We start from the raw sequence: 20,850 nt of genomic DNA on the forward strand, positions 1-20,850 counted from the left end.
TACCTATATTTAGTTCCTGTTAAGTGAATCAACAATTAAGCCCAATACAAAAGTACTCAGACCAGTTGCCCTGCTCCTCTGATAGGTGAACCTGACCCTCCTCCCAATGCCTCCTCCTCCTGCCTGCACAGCTCCTGTGTCTGCACTGGGCAGTGCCCCACACCAAGGACAGTAACAGGATTTCCCTGCCCTGCACCATCTCCTGCCTTATGTCCTATGGGCAGGGCTCCCACACCTGAGTCCATGTGGCTGGAATGAGCCTAAGAGAACTATCCTCTCAGATCCAGGCAAGGAACTAACATAATAAGATCCACTAAGCACCAGGCCTGTGCTAGTTCCCCTGCCGGGGGCTAGTCTCCACCCCCTCAGCAGAACAGTAGCCGAGGATCCTTAAACCAGAATTATGTGGGCAGCTGTTAAAATACAGAAATCCCAAACCTGGCACAGACTTGTTGAATCAGTATCCCAGGGCCTGGGAATCAGTATCTTAAGGACTGTGGCTCATGGACCTGTACTCTGCAGTTGAAGAATAACCTCCCTTGAGCTACATGGTATTCTCCCAAATCTTCCAAATGATCCCAAGTCATTAAATGATGTCCAACATAGCTATAGCACAAACTGGTATTCTAGATAAGTATAAGCATACCTTCTTTTATTGTGCTGTGCTTTATTGCACTTTGGAGATACTGTTTTTTCCAAATTGAAGGTTTGTGGCAACCCTGTGTCAAGCAAGTCTCCTGGTGCTAATTTTTCAGTAGCGTTTGCTCACTTCATGTCTCTGCATCACAGTTTAGTAACTCTTGAAATATTTCAGACTTCTTCATTACTATTATTGTCTTTGTCATGGTGATCTGTGTTTAGTGATCTTTGATGTTACTATTGTTAATTGTTTTGGGGCACCACAAACCATGCCCATTACTATGGCAAACTTAATTGATAAATATTATGTGTGTTCCTGCTGCTCCACTAGCACAACAATGTTGAAATTAGGCCAATTAATAGCCCTACATTGACTCTAAATGTTCATGTGGAAGGAAGAATTGCACATCTCTCTCTTTAAAACAAAAGCTAAATGTGATTAAGCTTAGTGAGGAAGGCATGTCAAAAGCAAAGATGGGCCTCTTGTGCCAAAGAGTTAGCCAAACTGTGAATGAAAAGGGAAAGTTATTGAAAGAAATTAAAAGTGCTACTTCAGTGAACACAGAAATGATAAGCAACAGCCTTATTCCTGTTACAGAGAAAGTTTTAGTGGCCTAGATAAAAGATCAAACCAGTCACAACATTCCCTTAAGCCAGAGCCTCAGCTGCAGCAAGACCCTAACTCTCTTCAGTTCTGTGAAGGCTGACAGAGGTGAGGACGCTTCAGGAGAAATGCTTCAAGTGAGTACGGGTTGGTTCATGAGGAGGAAAGAAGTTGTCTCCATAACATTAAAGTCAAGGCGGAGGCTTCCCTGGTGGCTCAGTGGTAAAGAATCTGCCTGCCAATGCAGGAGACACAGGTTCAATCCCTGGTCCAGGAAGATCCCACATGCTGTGGGGCAACTAAACCTGTGCACTGCAACTCCTGAAGCCTGTGCATCTAGAGCCCATGCTCTGCAACAAAAGAAGCCACCACAGTGAGAAGTCAGAGCACCATAGCAGAGGAGCCCCTGCTCACCACAGCTAAGGAAAGCCCACACACAGCAACAAAGACCCAGTGAAGCCAGTAATAAAATAAATAAATAAGATTTCTAAAAAATAAAAGTGCAAGGTGAAGCGGCAAGTGCTGGTATAGAAGCTATAGTAAGTTACACTGAAGACCTACCCAAGATAGTTCATAAAGGTGGCTACACTAAACGAGATTTCCAATGCAGATGAAACAGCTTTCACTTGGAAGAAGATGCTATCTAGGACTTTCTAGCTGGAGGGGAGAAGTCAGTGCCTGTCTTCATGATCAAATGACAGACTGACTCCCCTGTTAGGGGCTAATGCAGCTGGTGACTTGAAGCTGAAGCTAGTGCTCATTTATCATTCTTAAAAAACTTAGGGCCCTTAAGAATCATTCTCAGTCTGCTCTGCATGTGCTCTGTAAATGGAACAGCAAAGCCTGGATGACAGCACATCTATTTATGAGAGGGTTTACTGGATATTTTAAGCCTGCTATTGAAACCTACTGCTCAGAAAGAAACATTCCTTTTAAAATATGACTGTTCATTGAGAGCATACCTTGTTACCCAAGAGCTTGGATGGTGATGTACAAGATTAAAGTTGCTTTCATGCTTGCTTCCTGGTAGCTCAGATGGTAAAACATCTGCCTACAATGCGGGAGACCAGGGTTCAATCCCTGGGTCTGGAAGATCCTCTGGAGAAGGAAATGGCAACCCACTCCAGTATTCTTGCCTGGGAAATCCCAAGGACCGAGGAACCTGGTAGGCTACAGTCCTTGGGGTCGCAAAGAGTCAGACACGACTGAGCAACTTCACTTCATGCTTGCTAACACAACATCCATTCTACAGCCCATGGATCAAGGAGTCATTCCAACTCTCAAGTTTTATTATTAAAGAAATACGTTTCATAACTGCTATAGACAGTGAGTCTTCTGCTGGATCTGGGCAAAGTCAACCGAAAACCTGGAAAATATTCCTCATTCTAGATGCCATTAAGAACATTTGTGATTCATGGAGTAAGGTCAAAATATCAGCATGAACAAGAATTTGAAAGAAGTGTATTCCAACCCTCATAAGTGACTATAAGGGGTTCAAGATTTCAGTGGAGGAAGTAACTGCAGATGTGATGGAAATATTAAAAGAACTAAAATTAGAAGTGAAGCCTGAAGATATGACTGAATTGCTGCAAATTTCATGATAAAATTTTAACAGATGAGGAGCTGCTTCTTATGCATGAACAAAGAGAGTGGTTTCTTGGGATGAAATCTACTCCTAGTGAAGATGCTGTGAAGATTGTTGAAATGACAAAAGGATTTAGAATATTATGTAAACTTAGTTGATAAAGCAATGTCAGGACTTGAGACGGTTGATTCCTATTTTGAAAGAAGTTCTACTGTCGGTAAAATGCTATCAAATAGCGTTGGATGCTACAGAAGAATCAGTCATGAAAGAAGAGTTGATCCATCAATTTCAGGCTTCCAGTTGAAGATGGCAGACTAGAAGGATGTGTACTCATCTCCTCCTGTGACAGTACCAAGATCACAAATAGCTGTTGAACAACCATCAACAGGAGAATGCTGGAATCCACCAAAAAAAGATACCCTACAGCCAAAGACACAGAAGAAGCTACAGAAAGATGGTAGGAGGGGCACAATCATGTTAAAATCAAGTCCCATACCCTCCAGGTGGGTGATCCACAAACTGGAGAACAATAATCCCAAAGAAATTCTCCCACTGTTGTGAAGGTTCTAAACCCCATGTTAGGTTTCTTGGCCTGGGGATCTGACAAAGGCACTGGGAATCCCCAGGGAATCTGATCTTGAAGGCCAGCAGGATTTGATTATAGAATTTCCACAGGACTGAGGGAAACAGAGACTCTAGTCTTAGAGGGCACAAACAAAATCTTGTGCACACCAAGACCCAGAAGAAAGAATGACCCCACAGAAGACTGAACCCAAACTACCTGCTAGTGTTGGAGGGTCTCCTGTGGAGGTGTGGGAGGGCAGGGGCTCATAACAGGGACAGGGGCACCGGCAGCAGTCCTGGAAAGTCCCCCTTGGTGTAAGCCCTCTTGGAGGTCACCATTAACTCTACCATAGAGCCCATAGACCCCTAGGCTGGGTCACCTCAGGCCAAAAAATCAGGGAGGGAGTGCATCCCACCCATCAGCAGATAATTGGATTAAAGCTTTACTGAGCAAAACCCTGCCCACCACAGCAGGACCCAGTTTTTCCTATTGCCAGCCCCTCCCATCAGGAAGCTTACTCAAGCCTCTTAGCCTCCTCCATCAGAGGGCAGACAGAAAAAGCAAGCAGAACCACAATCCCACAACAGCTAGAACAAAAACCACATTACAGAAAGTAAATCAGTATGAAAAAGCAGAAAGTTATGTCCCAGATGAAGGGACAAGATAAAACCCCAGAAAAACAACTAAATTAAGTGGAGGTAGGCCACCTTCCACAAAAAGAATTCAGAATAATGATAGTGAAGATGATCCAGGATCTTGGGAAAACAATGGAGAAGATGCAAGAAATGTTTACCAAAGACCTAGAAGAACTAAAGAACAAACAAAGCAAGGTGAATAATACACTAGAAGGAATCAATAGCAGAATAACTGAGGCAAAAGAATGGATAAATGACCTGGAGGACAGAATGGTGGACATCACTGCCAAAGAACAGAATATAGAAAAAAGAATGAAAAAAGAAGACAGCTTAAGAGACCTCTGAGACAACATTAAATGCACCAACATTTGCATTATAGGGGTCCCAGAAGGATAAGAGAGAAAGGACCTGAGAAAATATTTGAAGAGATAATACCTGAAAACTTCCCAAATGTGGGAAAGGAAATAGTTAACCAAGACCAGGAAGCACAGAGAGTCCCAGGCAGGATAAACCCAAGGAGGAACACACTGAGACACATAGCAATCAAACTGACAAAAATTAAAGACAGAGATAAAATATTAAAAGCAACAAGGGAAAAATGACAAATAACATGCAAGGGAACTCTCATCAAGCTATCAGCTGATTTCTCAACAGAAACTCTACAAGCCAGAAGGGAATGGCATGATATATTTAAAGTGATGAAAGGGAAGAACCTACCACTAAGATATTCTGCCCAGTAAGACTCTTCTTCAGATCGGATAGAGAGATCAAAAGCTTTCCAAACAAGCAAAAGTTAAGAGAATTCAGCACCACCAAACCAGCTTTATAATGAATGCTAAAGGAACTTCTCTAGGCAGGAAACACAAGACAAGGAAAAGACCCACACAAAATAAATCCCGAACAATTAAGAAAATGTTAATAGAATCATACATATCGAAAATTACCTTAATTTTAAGTAGATTAAACCAACCCAAAGACATAAATTGGCTGGGCAGATGAAAACTTGTGCATGTATGCACTTCCATTTACCACATGACTCTGCTTGACCCATCAAATTATGTGTAATTATTATATATTGTTAGGCTAATCATGTTCCCATTATGACTTGAAATTGTAATTATCTTTTTATTTTTTGGGGGGGTCTGGCTATTCATTGTGAAAACTAGTAAACATCTTTTACTATTGTGATAATGAACTTTTGGCCTATTTAAAAAATTTATGACATTTTGATTCTACTTGCTTGATTTAGTATGAAAAGCATGTTAGAATTCTAATTTTAAAAAATAGATATGCAGCAAGCAAAATAAATAAGTAAATAGGTTGTGTTTAGGATAAAAAATAAATAAATAATACAAATATCTCAATAATAGTAGCCTTTAAAATTTTTCCAATGGTATTTATAATATCTAAATTAAACTGTACAATTTTTTAACATATCTCTGATTCTCTGAAGAATCAAGAGAAAGTTTTTATCATTTGTGAAAATAAAGTTTAAAACCCAGTCATCAAGGATTAAAAAAAAAAAAAGAGTTGACTGATGGGGCAAACTTAATTGTTGTCTTATTTTAAGGAACTGGCACAGTTGATCTGTCAGCAGTCATAAATATTGAGGTAAGACCCTCCACCAGCAGAGAGATTATGAAGGCTCAGAGGATAGTTAGGGTTTTTTAGCAATAAAGTATCTTTAATTAAGATACGTACATTGTTAGTTTAGACAATGCTATTGCACACTTTATAGTGTAGTATAAATGTAACTTTTATATGCACTGGGAAACCAAAAACTTCATATGAGTTGCTTTGTTGCAATATTCTTTTATTGCAATGGTCTGAAACTGAACCTGCAGTATCTCCAAGGTATGCCTGTTTTATGTATAGCAACTTTAGAGTTGCTGGTACTTATCACCATTCAAGCTCTCAAGAACAGCACCATGTAAAAGAACTCTCTGCAGTGCTGGAAATGTTCTCTTTTTTCATCTATGTGGAGACACAGGTTATCTACTGAGCACTTGAATTATGGCTGGTGTGACTGATTTAAATTTTGTTTAATAATATAAATTTAAATATCCACAGGTAGCTAGAGGCTACCATTTTGAACAAGACAGCACAGTATAAAAAAGGTGTTCAGAGCAGAGCAGTGGGCACGTAGCTCTCTTCCTTTTCTAAGCAATAGCATGCAATTCTGCATGTCCAGTGTCATCAGCCCATGTCCCCTTACCATCTGCCCGTACAAGTAGCTGAGAAGGCAATGGCACCCCACTCCAGTACTCTTGCCTGGAAAATCCCATGGACGGAGGAGCCTGGTAGGCTGCAGTCCATGAGGTCGCTAAGAGTCGGACACGACTGAGCGACTTTACTTTCACTTTTCACTTTCATGCATTGGAGAAGGAAATGGCAACCCACTCCAGTGTTCTTGCCTGGAGAATCCCAGGGACAGAGGAGCCTGGTAGGAGGCTGTCTATGGGGTCGCACAGAGTTGGACACAACTGAAGCGACTTAGCAGCAGCAAATATCCACAGGTAGCTAGAGGCTACCATTTTGAACAAGACAGCACAGTATAAAAAAGGTATTCAGAGCAGAGCAGTGGGCACGGGCATGTAGCTCTCGTCCTTTTCTAAGCAATAGCATGGAATTCTGCATGTCCAGTGCCGTCAGCCCATGTCCCCTTACCATCTGCCCATACAAGTAGCCTTTCATCCATGCTAGGTTGCATTGTTCCCTCCTCATTTCATCTAGTCAGCTGATCATCTCCTGGTGACTACAGTCTGCCCCTCCTTTTGAATCCAGCACCCAGAACCCCAGCCATATTCACTTTGCAGGTTCCCCATGCTGTTCCTCCTACTCACTTGAGGTTGAGCATTGTCTCAGGTTGGTCATAGCTCTGACGTAGTCATCCCCTAAGTAGGAGTCATATGTTTTTTTCGCAATTGAAGCCAAACATTTAGTGTCATCCCTGAACAGAAGGTCCTTGGAATTTGATTGGAATAAACAAAAATTGCTCGTGCAGTCGGTTACAGATTTTCCAAAATCATCCTGTCAAATAGACAGAAAGTACATGAGGACCTGTGGAAAAGAGCCCCTGGGAACACATGGATGGGATGGAGGAAACTGGAAGCTGGGAACCAGCCCCGGGAAGAAAGGGAAGCTGCAGGGGATGCCTCGGGATCTTTCCACATCCTTCCCTTGGCATTAACACGAATATGGGCCCCAAATCTAGGCTTCCCTGAGGCCCCAAAATCCTTTGTAGGGTCCAGCCTAGTCCCATCTCCTTGGGGAATTCCCTCCCTCCCACCCACCCACTGCTAACTTCTCTGATCTCTCTTCCCCACTTCATTGGCCATGGCCTTGGGGATGACTTCCAGGAAATGAGAGGACATAAACATTTCCCTTTTAAGTAGTATTATCAAGAAGGTATTAAATAAGAGCCACCCAATGAGGGGTTGGTACAGGTAGTTGTCAGCTGCATCTTTGATCCTAAATTGATAAAAGCCTGGACTTGTCCACATCTTCTAAGATTATAAATGAAATAATGATTACAGAAAGTTTAGCATTCTATCTAGCACTTAGGAAATGTTCATTAAATGCTCATTATTAGTGTCATTTACCTTAAGAGGACTCACAAAGGTATGCTATCTTCATTTTTAAAAGGAGAAAACTAATGATGCATCAACAGGCAGGAAGCTGTCACTGAGGGGAGGTTGGTCTTTAGGGGTGGAAGGGTCTTTAGGATTAAAATATTCAGACAGCCCCTCTCCCCACAGGGCCAGCCCTGGGTTGGTTGTTTTCACCAGAGGACAATCTCCCTGAGGGTAGGGTTCCTGGGTTTCTCTTCCTTTTGGAATGGTTCTCAGTCTGTCTAAGCAAAAGAAACACAGTCCACATTTGATGACTTGTATCCAAAAAGAGTTGGGAAACAGGATTAGTTGCCTTCATTTAAAAAAAAAAAAGGCAGAAGTGGGTAAAATGAGGGTACCACAGAACAAGGTCAGGGTCGAGCTAGAAGGCAGATGCTTGGACCCTGGAACACATGTGTCAGTTGAGGTCTGATTTCCAGCAAGCAGAAGATATGAGTAGAGCAGGTCTGGGAGATCCAGTCCACCATCCATACCTTCCCAGTTCTAACTTCCAGGAAAAGAATACAGGAGTGTGGGCTTCTCCTCGCCTGCGAAATCCCTCAGCAATCCATACCCACACAATAAAAACAGTTTGGAGTCCCTGGCTGGTCCATACCTGCTGTTTGTTTAATATTTTCTCCACACAAGTTGCCTTATCTTTCCGTGAGACCACAGCATGATTCGGGCCTCGGGCCAGGTGGCAGGTCTCAGCATCTGTCACAGGTTTCCTGGTGCCATCTTTGCATAGTACTTCAAAATTTTCCTTCTTCAGATTTTTTGCCCATGCTTCATTATTATTTCCTAGGTTCAGAAAAGGTGCATCAGCCAAAGATCAAAACATCCTCACTGGGAGATGTGACCACCCTCCACTAGCATGTAGGGGGGCTGGACCCAGTGGCCAGCAGAGGTTTCACTAATATGGAGAGGAAGAGAGTTATCAGGAGTTCCCTGGGGCCATTCCTTTCCGTCTTCCCAGCCAGACAAGGGACAGTGAACCACGTTCTGTGGATGATGTATGTTCAAAAGGATCTTCATTTCTGCTAAGTTCCAAATTCCATTTAGACTCCACTGTAGGAAGCACATGACCCTCTAAGCAGATTGACAATATCTGTGCTATACCATCTGGCTATGTGTGTGTATAGTCGCTCAGTCGTGTCCAACTCTTTGCAACCCCACGGACTGTAGCCCACCAGGCTCCTCTCTCTGTAGGATTTCCCAGGTAAGAATGCTGGAGTGGGTTGCCATTTCCTTCTCCAGGCGATCTTCCTGACCCAGGGATCAAACTCGGGTGTGCTGCATTGCGGGTGGATTCTTCATTGCTGAGCAACTACGGGAAGCTCTAGTGTGGCACTTGGGTAATAAGAAAGGTTGGTCTATGAGAAGTTAATGAATGGAAATCAATGTTAACGTGTGAGCTCCAAATAGGACAATTAGGAAAAATGAGAAGGGAGGTGATTTGGTCTGGGTTAGGGGTAGTGGGCATCTAGTAGGGCATGATAAAAAATTTTCTTTCCAGTAAAAATAATGCTTGTTTACTGTGGCTAATTTGTAAAACACCACATAGTTTTAAGGAATAAGACTTTGAAACCCAGTATAATTCTACAGCATTCACTTTCAACATTGATTAATCTAGGCTTGACTAACGGGACCTATAACAAAGTCCTCCATAGGGACGAGGCTGTGTAAAGAAAGAAGTGTAAGGAGTTTGGATTTATTCTGGTTCAGGTTGCAGTATCAGCGTACTTCGTACATAAACATGACCACAGGGCAAACAGAGATCCTAGGATGGTGTTTAGGTAGGGAGTGTATAGGGAGGTAGGCCTCCTCTATAAATTCCCCTCAGAAGGTTAAGGCTTTGGGAGTCTTTGCAAAGAGAACTGAGGTCTAGAGAGGGGAGCCCTATTGGAAGGATACAAAGAGAAATCAAGGAGTGGCAAAGAACCAGCCTAGGGTAACACTCAGGCAGCAGGAAAAGGACAGCTCTTAAAGGGAAAAGCAAAAGTTACAGGAGGAGTGAAAGAAAATTAGCCAAACCAATATTCCCTCAAGTAAGTACTTAGTAACTTCTGCGTACCTTATACTGTGATTGGTGTTGAGATGTAAGAAAAAAGTAGAGCTCCCTGTGACCATATTTTATTACAGAATGTGATGAACTCAATAATGATAGCAACGGGGACAGAGGATTCTGTTGTAGGATGGAGGTATGCCATTGGGGAAGGCTTCTTAGAGGAGTTGGTCCTGCACTAGAGGAAAAATTTGAGGTTGGGTAAAGGGAGGAGGGCTTCCCAGGTGGGTTAGTGGTAAAAAATCAACCTGCCAATGCAGGAGATATAAGTGACACAGGTTCAATTCCTAGGTCAAGAAGATTCGCTGGAGGAGGGCATGGCAACCCACTCCAGTATTCTTTCCCAGAGAATCCCAAGGACAGAGGAGCCTGATGGTCTACAGTCCAAAGGGTCGCAAAAAATTGGACATAACTGAGTGACTACACACACACACACACACACACACACACACACATACACACACACACAGGGTTATGAGGGAAGTAATACTGCCTGGACTCTAGGGGGTGGTGTAAGCTGTTAGTGATAGAGCATAGGCAGCTGGAATGCTCATTCTTACCAACATTTAAAAAACAGCTGTCTTGTTTTTAATGTCATGGCCATCTAATATCCACCCACTAGTTTTAGTACCCATTGATTGATGGTCCTTGCTAGAATCGATTATTGCTATATTGGTTGCCAAACGATAGTTGTTTAACTTCATGACTTTTTCTATGTCTGTAATTAGCATTCTGCAATAAAGAAGATATTTCCCTTATACTCATTCGTTTAATCAGGATGGACTCATGTGTTCTTATTCTATTCAATGGGTTATTCAATCTTACTGTTATTATTTCTTGTAATGCTCAAAATGTCAGATCTGGCCAGTGGAGGGCTTTCACAACAGTTCCAGTGTGCTCTGACACATTCCATCTCTCTGAGCACTTCAGCACGATGCTCTTTGGTTCACCTTACACTTTTCCTGCCCCAGCCCCAGAATCAGCTGTTTTTCTGAGGGGCCATGCTTCCTCCTCTTGGAGAATGGTTATAGAAGCCATTGGTTATAAGCACCAGGAATAAGCCCAGTGCTTATTCTTACAGGGGTGCTACTGTTTGTATGTTTTTCTGAGTGGATTTATAATATGGTTAAATATATATTGGACCTAGAAATATGAGAAATAGTTATAAAGGGCCTTTGGGTGATAAGTTCACTAATTTTGAATAGGGACTGTGGATGTGATGAGTATTAAACCACGTTAGTATAAATTTCCTGATCCTGCTGATTATAATGTAAGTATGTAAAAGTCTTTGTTCTTAGGAGTTTTTAGGGGAAAGAAGGCACAGTGCCTACACCTGTGGGAAGGCTTCTAGGAGCGATTTCAGAGCCACTGGGAAGCTCACCGTCCTCACCATTCCGCCTACGCAAGTGGATGCGTCTCTCATCGGGGAACAAACAGGTTGAGAATCACAGCTCTGGACCCTGACAAGAGCCCCTACCACTTCCACAAAGATATCCTGAACACAAGGGAGCCAACGACCCTGATTTATGGGGCCAAAGGGTTGTGCACATACCGTCAGTGTTCTGTATGACAGTCTGGTCCTTCACAAAGGCCACGTCTCCCTTCTCCACCAGACACCTGTGGAGTCCCAGACAGGGAGAGAGAAGGAAAGAGGTCAGAGCTACATCTGTCATTCAGAAGGGCCATCTTATAATCTGAAGTTGTTTTTTTTTGTTTAATTTTTAATTAGATGATAATTGCTCTACAATGTTGCACTAGTTTCTGCTGTACAATGATGTGAGTCAGCTATACATATTCATATATCTCCTCCCTCTTGAGCCTCCTTCCCACCCCCCATCTCACTCCTCTAGGTCATCACCGAGCACCAAGCTGAGCTCCTGTGTTATACAGCAACTTCCCACTAGTTATCTATTTTTATATATGGTAATATATATATATATATGTCAATAATACTATCCCAGTTCGTCTCACCCTCTCCTTACCCCCTGTGCCCACAAGTCTGTTCCCTATGTTTGCATCTCTATTCTTCTCCTGCAAATAGGTTCATCAGTACTCTTTTTCTGGATTCCATATATATGCATTAATATACAATATACAATTTTTACAATATTGTTAAAAAACAATATGTTTTTCTCATTGTGACTTACTTCACTCTGTATAACAGACTAGGTTCATTCACATCACTACAGATGACCCAATTCGTTCCTTTTTATGGCTGAGTATTATGCCACTTTAGAGATCCAGGGCTGGCCATGATATCAGCAATTGTGACTCCCATTTGATCACTAATCTCATATATTACTAATATAAGTAATAAAAAGAAAACAAAACCTCTGATACACTTTGTAGTTACACAGTTGCAGTTCTATATATTAAATTCTAAACTCTAGCACATTTTCTCTAACAGGTCTACATCCTTTCCCAAGCATCAATACAGATATTAGAGGAGCAGTTTTCCACCAAGGTGATTCCTTATGTACAGTCTACTTATTAAATTCGAAACTTGTGGACTGTGAATTGTTCTTATTCTAACTCACAAGGTGGTTCTAACTAGAAAATTGAGATAATCTTTGTTTTTCCTTTGCTAGTGAGCAGTTTAGTTATGAATACCACCATCATTGTGAAGTTGATGGATTCATGAACTACCAGGGTAGCAAAGGCCCAAGTCAGAGGATAGTTAAAAACTAATAAGGTCATAAAGTGCACAGGTGTCTCTTTAAAAATGATTAAAATTCCATGAAACAGAGATGTAACCAAAGATGTAGAAATCATGGACTTTACTTTTGTATATTTCCGTGGTCATAGGTCCCCCCAGAGATGATTGGAAGAGTGTTAGCCTAATGCTTGACTCCTGTGTTTATTCAATTACGGTAGGGCTTCCTCACCTGGCACTAGTGGCATTAGGGGCCAGATAATTCTTGTTGCAGGGTGCTGCCCTGTGCATGTAGGATGTTTATAAGCCTCTCCCAATTAGCTGCCAGTTGTACCCCCTCAACCCTACTGATAATCAAAAACGTCTCCAGACACTGCCAAATGTCCCCTGAAGGGCAAATCCCTCCCCCGCTACCTGCTGCCATTGAGAACTCCTGACCTGCACCATACCACCAGTCTTTGCTGTCTATGACAGCCAGTTCCGGAAACGGTGTCCTGGAGGGACCTGGATGCCTCTTCACACAGGCTTCTACATACGTTTGTAAACATGCCACCCTAACATGCAGGACTAATGGGCTAGGAATGTAAGAATCTCACCTGAGCTTCTAAAAGGAACTCTTGTCAGGGCTGGGGTTATTATTGTTTTTGTATGAGGATTATAAGACTCACCTGAAAGCCCCTGTATAGCCATAGTATCTTTCATTGCTGTTGGGAACACACTCCTTTCCTGTACCCTTCTCTGAGCCAATGCACAGAGCACAGAGACTGGAATTTCGCGGAGATCCAGGTGCACAACCTGCGCTGAAAAATTCATCTGTGCAGAAGGACAAGAGAAAGTCAGCTCTTCCTGAGTCAGTATGAGTGGACTTTATCTAACACAAGACAGGTGTGTATGGCCCAGGTTAGGTAGAACATGCTTATTATGTGACCTGCCATCAACTCAAGACTTGCCAGCCTTAGGCTCTGAAAGCAGAGGAGGCAATGGCAACCCACTCCAGTGTTCTTGCCTGGAGAATCCCAGGGACAGCAGAGCCTGGTGGGCTGCCGTCTACGGGGTCGCACAGAGTCGGACACGACTGAAGCGACTTAGCAGCAGCAGCAGCAGGCTCTGAAAGAAAACTTCACTGAGGCTGGAAATGGTAAGTAACCATTACAATTCAGGTGGAGGAGACTCCATCAGCCTCCCAATAGTGTCATTACTTAAAGAGAGATGAGATGGAAATTATGTGGAAGGTGACTGAAGCAGGTGTAAAATTGAAGGTCTCACTCCCTGAGTTGTGCCATTTGTTTTCAGGTATTTCTTTCCTCTGATATTTATTAGCAGAGCTTTTAACAGAACTTAGAGCTCCAAACTCAAGAAAATTCTGGGGAAATCTCACTCACAGCTCAGCTGCTCTCCCATGGCTGTATAACTGCCAGGAGGCTCAGGAGAGCAGATGTGTGCCCTTGCTGGTGGGGCACAGAACTCCTGAAAGTCGCCTCAGCCACCTTCCTGGCAAACTGATGTCACAGCGCATGTTAATGCAAAAGTGTGATTGCATCTCTGAATCTGAACCTCCTCTCCAATACACACAGGACTTGCCTGGCTCTGTCTTTAGAGGCCTCTCCTTTTAAAGTTGCTACACATATTTGGAGATGGCAGGGGGAAAGTACTCAGGAAGTTAAAGTAAATAAGAACCACGAGGAAACATATCCATGGTGAACTTATGCACAGATTTTAGGAGGTAGAACTAAGGCCACACCTGAAGATATTCAGAGGACACAGAGAACAAACTGATTTCCACCCCTTCAAAGGGGCCTAAGAGCTGAAGCTGCCAAGATCTTAAAGAGACCTGAGAATCCCTTACACCATATTGCCTAGAAAGCTCTGTAGCACGGCTTGTAGCCATCCGCCAAATGGCCATTTCCTCTTGTTTCTCTGTAACAAAGATCAAGTTGGGTTTTTTCTCTTAATTTTTTTCTCCATTAATTTTATATTGAGATATAATTGACATGTGTGTGTGTGTTAGTTGCTCAGTCGTGTCCAACTCTTTGCGACCCCTGGACTGCAGTGTGCCAAGCACATTATATTAATTTCAGGTGTACAACATGATTCACTATTGTGACTATATTGTGAAATGATCACCACAATAGGTCTAGTTAATATCTATCAGCATACAGGGTCAGAAGGCAATGGCACCCCACTCCAGTACTCTTGCCTGGAAAATCCCATGGACAGAGGAGCCTGGTGGGCTGCAGTCCATGGGGTCACTAAGAGTCAGACACGACTGAGCAACTTCACTTTCACTTTCCACTTTCATGCATTGGAGAAGGAAATGGCAACCCACTCCAGTGTTCTTGACTGGAGAATCCCATGGACGGGGGAGCCTGGTGGGCTGCCATCTATGGGGTCACATAGAGTTGGACACGACTGAAGCGACTTAGCAGCAGCAGCATACTGCTGCTGGGTTACATTTCTTTTCCTTTCGTCTAGGACTTCCAAAACTATGTTGAATAAAAGTGGTAAGAGTAGACATCCTTGTCTTGGGGAATGCTTTTAGCTTTTCATTGTTGAGTATGATTTTAGCTGTATGTTTTGTCATATATGGTCTTTATTATGTTGAGGTACATTCCCTTCATGCCCACTTTCTGGAGAGTCTTTATCTTAAATAGATGATTGTTGTTGTTGTTCGTTGTTTGGTCACTCATTTGTGTCCGAATTTTTGCAACCTTGTGGACTATCAGCACTCCAGGCTTCCCTGTCCTTCACCATCTCCTGGAGCTTACTCAAACTCATGTCCATTGAGTCAGTGATGTCATCCAACCATCCCATCCTCTGTCGTCTCCTTTTTCTTCTGCCTTCAGTCTTTCCCAGCATCAGGGTCTTTTTTAATGAATTGACTCTTCACATCAGGTGCCCGAAGTATTGGAGATTCAGCTTCAGCTTCAGCACTGGTCCTTCTAAGGAATATTCAGGACTGATTTCCTTTAGGATTGACTGTTTTGATTCTCCTTGCAGTCCAAGGGACTCTCCAAAGTGTTTTCCAATACCACAGCTCAAAAGCATCAATTTTTCAGTGTTCAGCCTTCTTTATGGTTCAATTCTCATATCCATACATGACTACTAGAAAAACCATATCTTTGACTATATGAACCCTTATTGGCAAAATATGTCTCTGCTTTTTAATACACTGTCTAGGTTTGTTATAACTTTTCTTCCAAGGAGCAAGCATCTTTTGATTTTGTGGCTGCAGTCACCATCTGCAGTGATTTTACAGCCTCCCAAAATAAAATCTTTCACTGTTTCCATTGTTTCCCCATTTATTTGCCATGAAGTGATGGGACTGGATGCCATGATCTTTGTTTTTTGAATGTTGAGCTTTACACCAACTTTTTCACTCTCCCCTTTCACCTTCATCAAGAAGCTCTTTAGTTCCTCTTCGCTTTCTGGCATTAGGGTGGTGTCACCTGCATATCTGAGGTTATTGATATTTCTCCCGGCAATCTGGATTCCAGCTTGTGCTTCATCCAGCCTGGCATTTCCCATGATGTACTCTGCATATAATTTAGATAAGCAAAGTGACTATATACAGCCTTGACATATTCCTTTCCCGATTTGGAACCACTCCATTGTTGCATGTCCAGTTCTAACTGTTGCTTCTTGACCTGCATACAGGTTTTCCAGGAGGCAGGTCAGGTGGTCTGGTATTCCTATCTCTTTAAGAATTTTCAACAGTTTGTCATGATCTACACAGTTAAAGGCCTTAGCATAGTCAATAAAGCAGAAGTAGATGTTTTTCTGGAATTCTCTTGCTTTTTCTATGGTACAGCAGATGGCCATTTGATCTCTGGCTCCTCTGCCTTTTCTAAATCCAGCATGAACATCTGGAAGTTTTTCGTTCATGTACTGTTGAAGCCTTACTTGGAGAATTTTGAGCATTATCTTGTTAGCATGTGAAATGAGTGCAATTGTGCAGTTGTTTGAACATTCTTTGGCATTGCCTTTCTTTGGGATTGGAATGAAAACTGACCTTTTCCAGTCCTGTGGCCACTGCTGAGCTTTCCATATTTGCTGGCATATTGAGTGCAGTACTTTAACAGCATCACCTTTTAGGATTTGAAATAGCTCAGATGGAATTCCTTTACCTCCACTGACTTTGTTCATAGTGATGCTTCCTAAGGCCCACTTGACTTCACACTCCAAGATGTTTGGCTCTTGGTGATAGATCACACCATCGTGGTTATTTGGGTCATGAAGATCTTTTTTGTATAGTTCTTCTGTGTATTCTTGCCACCTCTTCTTAATATCTTCTGCTTCTGTTAGGTCCATACTGTTTCAGTCCTTTATTGTGCCCATCTTTGCATAAAATGTTCCCTTAGTGTGTCTAATTTTCTTGAAGAGATCTTTAGTCTTTCCCATTCTATTGTTTTCCTCTATTTCTTTGCATTGTTCACTTAAGAAGGCTTTCTCATCTTTCCTTGCTATTCTTTGGAATTCTGCATTAAGTTGGGTATATCTTTCCTTTTCTTCTTTGCCTTTTGCTTCTCTTCTTTTCTCAGTTATTTGTAAGGCCTCCTCAGACAACCATTTTGCCTTTTTGCATTTATGCATAGATGATGAATTTTATCAAAAGCTTTTTCTGCATCTATTGAGATGCTCATATGATTTTTATTATTCAATTTTTTAATATGGTACATCACATTAAAATTTTTTTTCTTGTGATGAGAACTTTTAACAGCTACTCTCCTAGCAACTTTCAAATACGCAATATGGCATTAACTATAGTCACCAGGATATGCATTATATCCCTATGACTTATTTTACAACCAAAGTTCATACCTTTTGACTACCTTCACTCAATTTGCCCATCCCCAACCCCTGCCTCTGGCAACCACCAATCTGCTCTCTGCGTCTGTGAGCTCAGGTTGTTTTGTTTAGATTCCACGTATAAATTAGAGCAAATGGCATTTGTCTTTCTCTGCCTGTTTTATTTCACTTATTTCACATAGTATTCCCAAGGTCCACCCATGTTGTTGCAAGTGGCAAGATTTCTTTCTCTTTTATGGCTGAATGATATTCTATCTATACATATAAACCACAGTTGCTTTGTTCATTCATTCATGATGGACACAGGTTCTTCACATATTATGTGTTGTTATGTAAATAATGCTGCAGTGAGCATATGGGTGCATATATCTTTTTGAGCTAGTATTTTTGTTTTTTTCTAGTAAATACCCAGAAGTGAAACTGTTGGATCATACAGTAGTTCTATTTTTAATTTTTGAATAAAAATCTAAATAAAAGATGGCATTTTCCAGCCCCTTTTACAGCTAATTGTGACTATGTACCTAAGTTAGGGGCAATGAGAAGTTAGCTGGAGTAATTGGGTTAGACCTCCTAATTGGCTCCTTTACCTCCTAACAAGGCTCCTTGTTCCTTAAGGTTGCCTGGATCATGGATGTAATGGCAACCATGGGTAACCTTGAAGATGGAGGCCTCATGCTGAGAATAGGGAAGCAGGAAGACAGAGAAGCCTGGGTTTCTAATGACAATACCAACATGGACTTCTGTCTCTGGTCTTTTTCATGAGAGAGAATAGTAAACATATGTTCACTTAAGCCATTATGTGCAACTGAGAAGAGCCGTTCTGATCCACCTCCCAGTCCTGCTGTTCCTTTTATTTCCTTGAAGTTCACTAAACCAAATTGTATTATCATAGAACAAGGGCCTCTTGTACCATACTACTCTTGCCAGTGCGCCTCTTTCCACCCAACTCTGACAACAGCACACTCCCAGAACTCACTCACCAAATTTACAGTTATTAATCTTGCTGTAGAGCAAACCCATGGGGATGTTCCAGCCAGCGGTTCTGTCTACTGCAGTGTGGCAGGACTTCTTGTCTTTCAGATTGTTCCAGTTGATATTAGCATCTGATGTTTTAACCACAGCTACAGCAAGATACCCTACAAGAAAGACACCCCAAAAGGGAGTATTAACACCTCTGGACCCTCCAGAGTGTCTGTCTACAGTCAAACCCAGCCATCATCCTATGGAATAAAATTATCCCTAATCATTCCTTCTCTCTTTGAAAGGGTCTTCCTAATAACTGACTGAAGGGAGATACAAGTCATTCTACGAGGCGGAGATTAATCTGAACTTAAAAAAACAAAACAGTAAGAATACTTAATGATTGGAGCAATGGATGATGATGGACACACTTCCCCAAATGCCTGAAGCTACTGACATAAACCGGCAACTCACCCTCCACTGTGGAATAGCAGAGGAATGGATACTGAAGGATACATGTAACTCCAACATTCTAAACATTAACAATTTTATTAGAAAAGAGTAGTAAATGTGCAATAAACTGTAAGTTTATTATTCTGGTCAGATGTTTTACGATAAGGAGAATAAAGGTTTGCACCAAAATAAATATGCAAAGTGAAACTATCATAATCAAGTTAGCTGCAATCAGTGGCAGTAAATACATGCTGATCTTTAAAACTGGGAATAGAATATAAACTCGTGATTTCAGTTCTCCAATTTAATTAATTCAGGAAATTGTTTCCAATAGAAAAGATACAAATCTTTTTGCTCATTGACTAAGAATGGTTCTATTTTTGGCTAAAGAGCTTGCTTCCTAGTATGATGGGAAGAGGCTGGGATGCTGTAACTGGAAAAAGTGATGAGAACAGATTTGTACACTAATGGCTGGAAATGACCTGCAGGGACTTCAGCATGGGACCCAGAGCCCAAATCTTTGATAAGATTTCCTGTCTTGCTCTTGCCACATCTTTCCAGATCCATCCCAAGCCAGAGTCCTGGGTGACAGCCAGGTTGGCCTGGGTTTCTAGGCTTAGCCCTGGATGGGAGGCTGGGCAATTTCATGTCTCTAGATACCTTCCTTTGTGAGCCTCTCCCCTCAGGCCTACCAGGCACATGTCAGCAAGGTTTCTGGGCTGGTGCTAACTCTTGTTTATAACTTTGCAGTCCTCATGCAATGCAAAGCAGTAGTGGGAGGGTCTGTATTTTCTTGTTGGATGTCAGAGTCTAGACAACTTGTAATCTCTCTAAGCTGTTGTTCCTGTATGCATTCTTAGAAGACGACAAGTCACATCTTATAGGATTAAAAGAGAATTCCCATGGGTGTGGCAAGTGTAATTATCTTGCCAACTATTTTCCTCCTGTGGTTCTTTTGATTCTGAAAATTGGTCTCTTATCTACTTTTGATTTGAATTTAAACTTGCCTATGCTTTCCCAAAAGCAATGGGAATTTATCTTAAACTCATGAAATTACTGATACCAACTCACCTTTTTCTGGTGTGTTCTTGCAACTTTCACCCTCAGTTTCTGCACAGGAAAAAACAAAGTCATTAAACACTCATGTATAGAGTGAAAATTGTCTTCCCCATATGCAGCTCAGAATTATAAGAGCCAGGAAAACTATCCACATATACCAGTTCCCAAAAGGTCCAGGCTCTCTGGATTATGCAAACTCACTTTAGCTCCCTGGCCTCTGGAATTTAGTCCAAAATTTTAAATTTCAACTTTTGCACTCTTATCTATCCTGTGACCATAGTGTAACTCTGCTAACTGTACTTGAATCCCTGCACCAGGGCAACAGAAGTGCGGACTTTGGAAGCAAGAAGATCTGCCAGGAATCCCAGCTGAGAACCTAGCTGTCCTCTGCAGAGGGGTCACTTTCAGCTAGAACTTCCCAGTGCAGTCTCCAACTCCCTTGTTGGAGTACAGTAGAAGGTACGGTAGAAGATTCTCATCCTTCAAGGTAATGAAAGGGACTAGAGATGAGGGAGCCCAGAGCTTAGCAAGTAGGAGGTGCTCAATAAGCAAGAGCTTTATGCTCCCTGTGGCTGAATCAGGCTGTGATTTTGTCTCCTGTCTCAGGTTGTTTTCTTTACCAGAGGAAATGAACCATTGCCCCTCCCACTTACTGTAGTTCTCTGCCAGGACAGGCACCAGGCCACATTTGCCTGCTATGTAGAGGTAGCCTCCGTCCAAGCTCATGGCATCAGCTTCTCCTTTCTGCAAAGACACAACACATCACAGCAGGTAAAAAGAGATCCTCTCCAGTCCCACGTGCCCATCTGGTTGTTTCCTTGAAGCAACCTTGCCAGCACAGGTTGTGAAGAGACAGAAGGCGCTGGTAATGGACCCCCAAAGGATCAGTCAGGCAGACCTGACATGGAAAATAAAAGGCACTCCCATTTTCACCCAAACCATGATGAACTGATGATCAACTCTGGATGATTTGCTTTGTTTCTTCAGGAGCAAAGACCCACATTCAGTCCCCTTGGCCTCTCATAGGCCACGCTGTTCCAGATACACTCACAATACCTTTCTGACATCAAGAATTCTCATTTGTAAGACAAACAAATGGAGTCAGAGACATAGGGCTGTGTCTGTGGCGTGGAGTGCTTTGCCCTGAATCTTGACCTCATTAGCTGAGTGCTATTTCAGTGCTTGGTCAATAAAAGGTCTTTAATGAATGAGTAA

At 42.2% G+C, this 20,850-nt stretch overlaps 1 protein-coding gene across 1 annotated transcript in view; it reads right to left on the reverse strand.

Moving 5' to 3' along the window:
- Nucleotides 1-20,850, reverse strand: part of LOC113895043 (serotransferrin-like) — an 86,147-nt gene that overhangs the window by 47,465 nt on the left and 17,832 nt on the right. The window contains 7 exon segments of the mRNA XM_027545702.1: nt 6,868-7,058; nt 8,256-8,440; nt 11,257-11,321; nt 13,026-13,170; nt 18,144-18,299; nt 19,648-19,686; nt 20,289-20,379. Of these exon segments, the coding sequence (XP_027401503.1) occupies nt 6,868-7,058; nt 8,256-8,440; nt 11,257-11,321; nt 13,026-13,170; nt 18,144-18,299; nt 19,648-19,686; nt 20,289-20,379 (872 nt within the window).

This window comes from Bos indicus x Bos taurus, chromosome 1 (assembly GCF_003369695.1).
Source record: "Bos indicus x Bos taurus breed Angus x Brahman F1 hybrid chromosome 1, Bos_hybrid_MaternalHap_v2.0, whole genome shotgun sequence".
Lineage (NCBI taxonomy): Eukaryota > Metazoa > Chordata > Mammalia > Artiodactyla > Bovidae > Bos > Bos indicus x Bos taurus.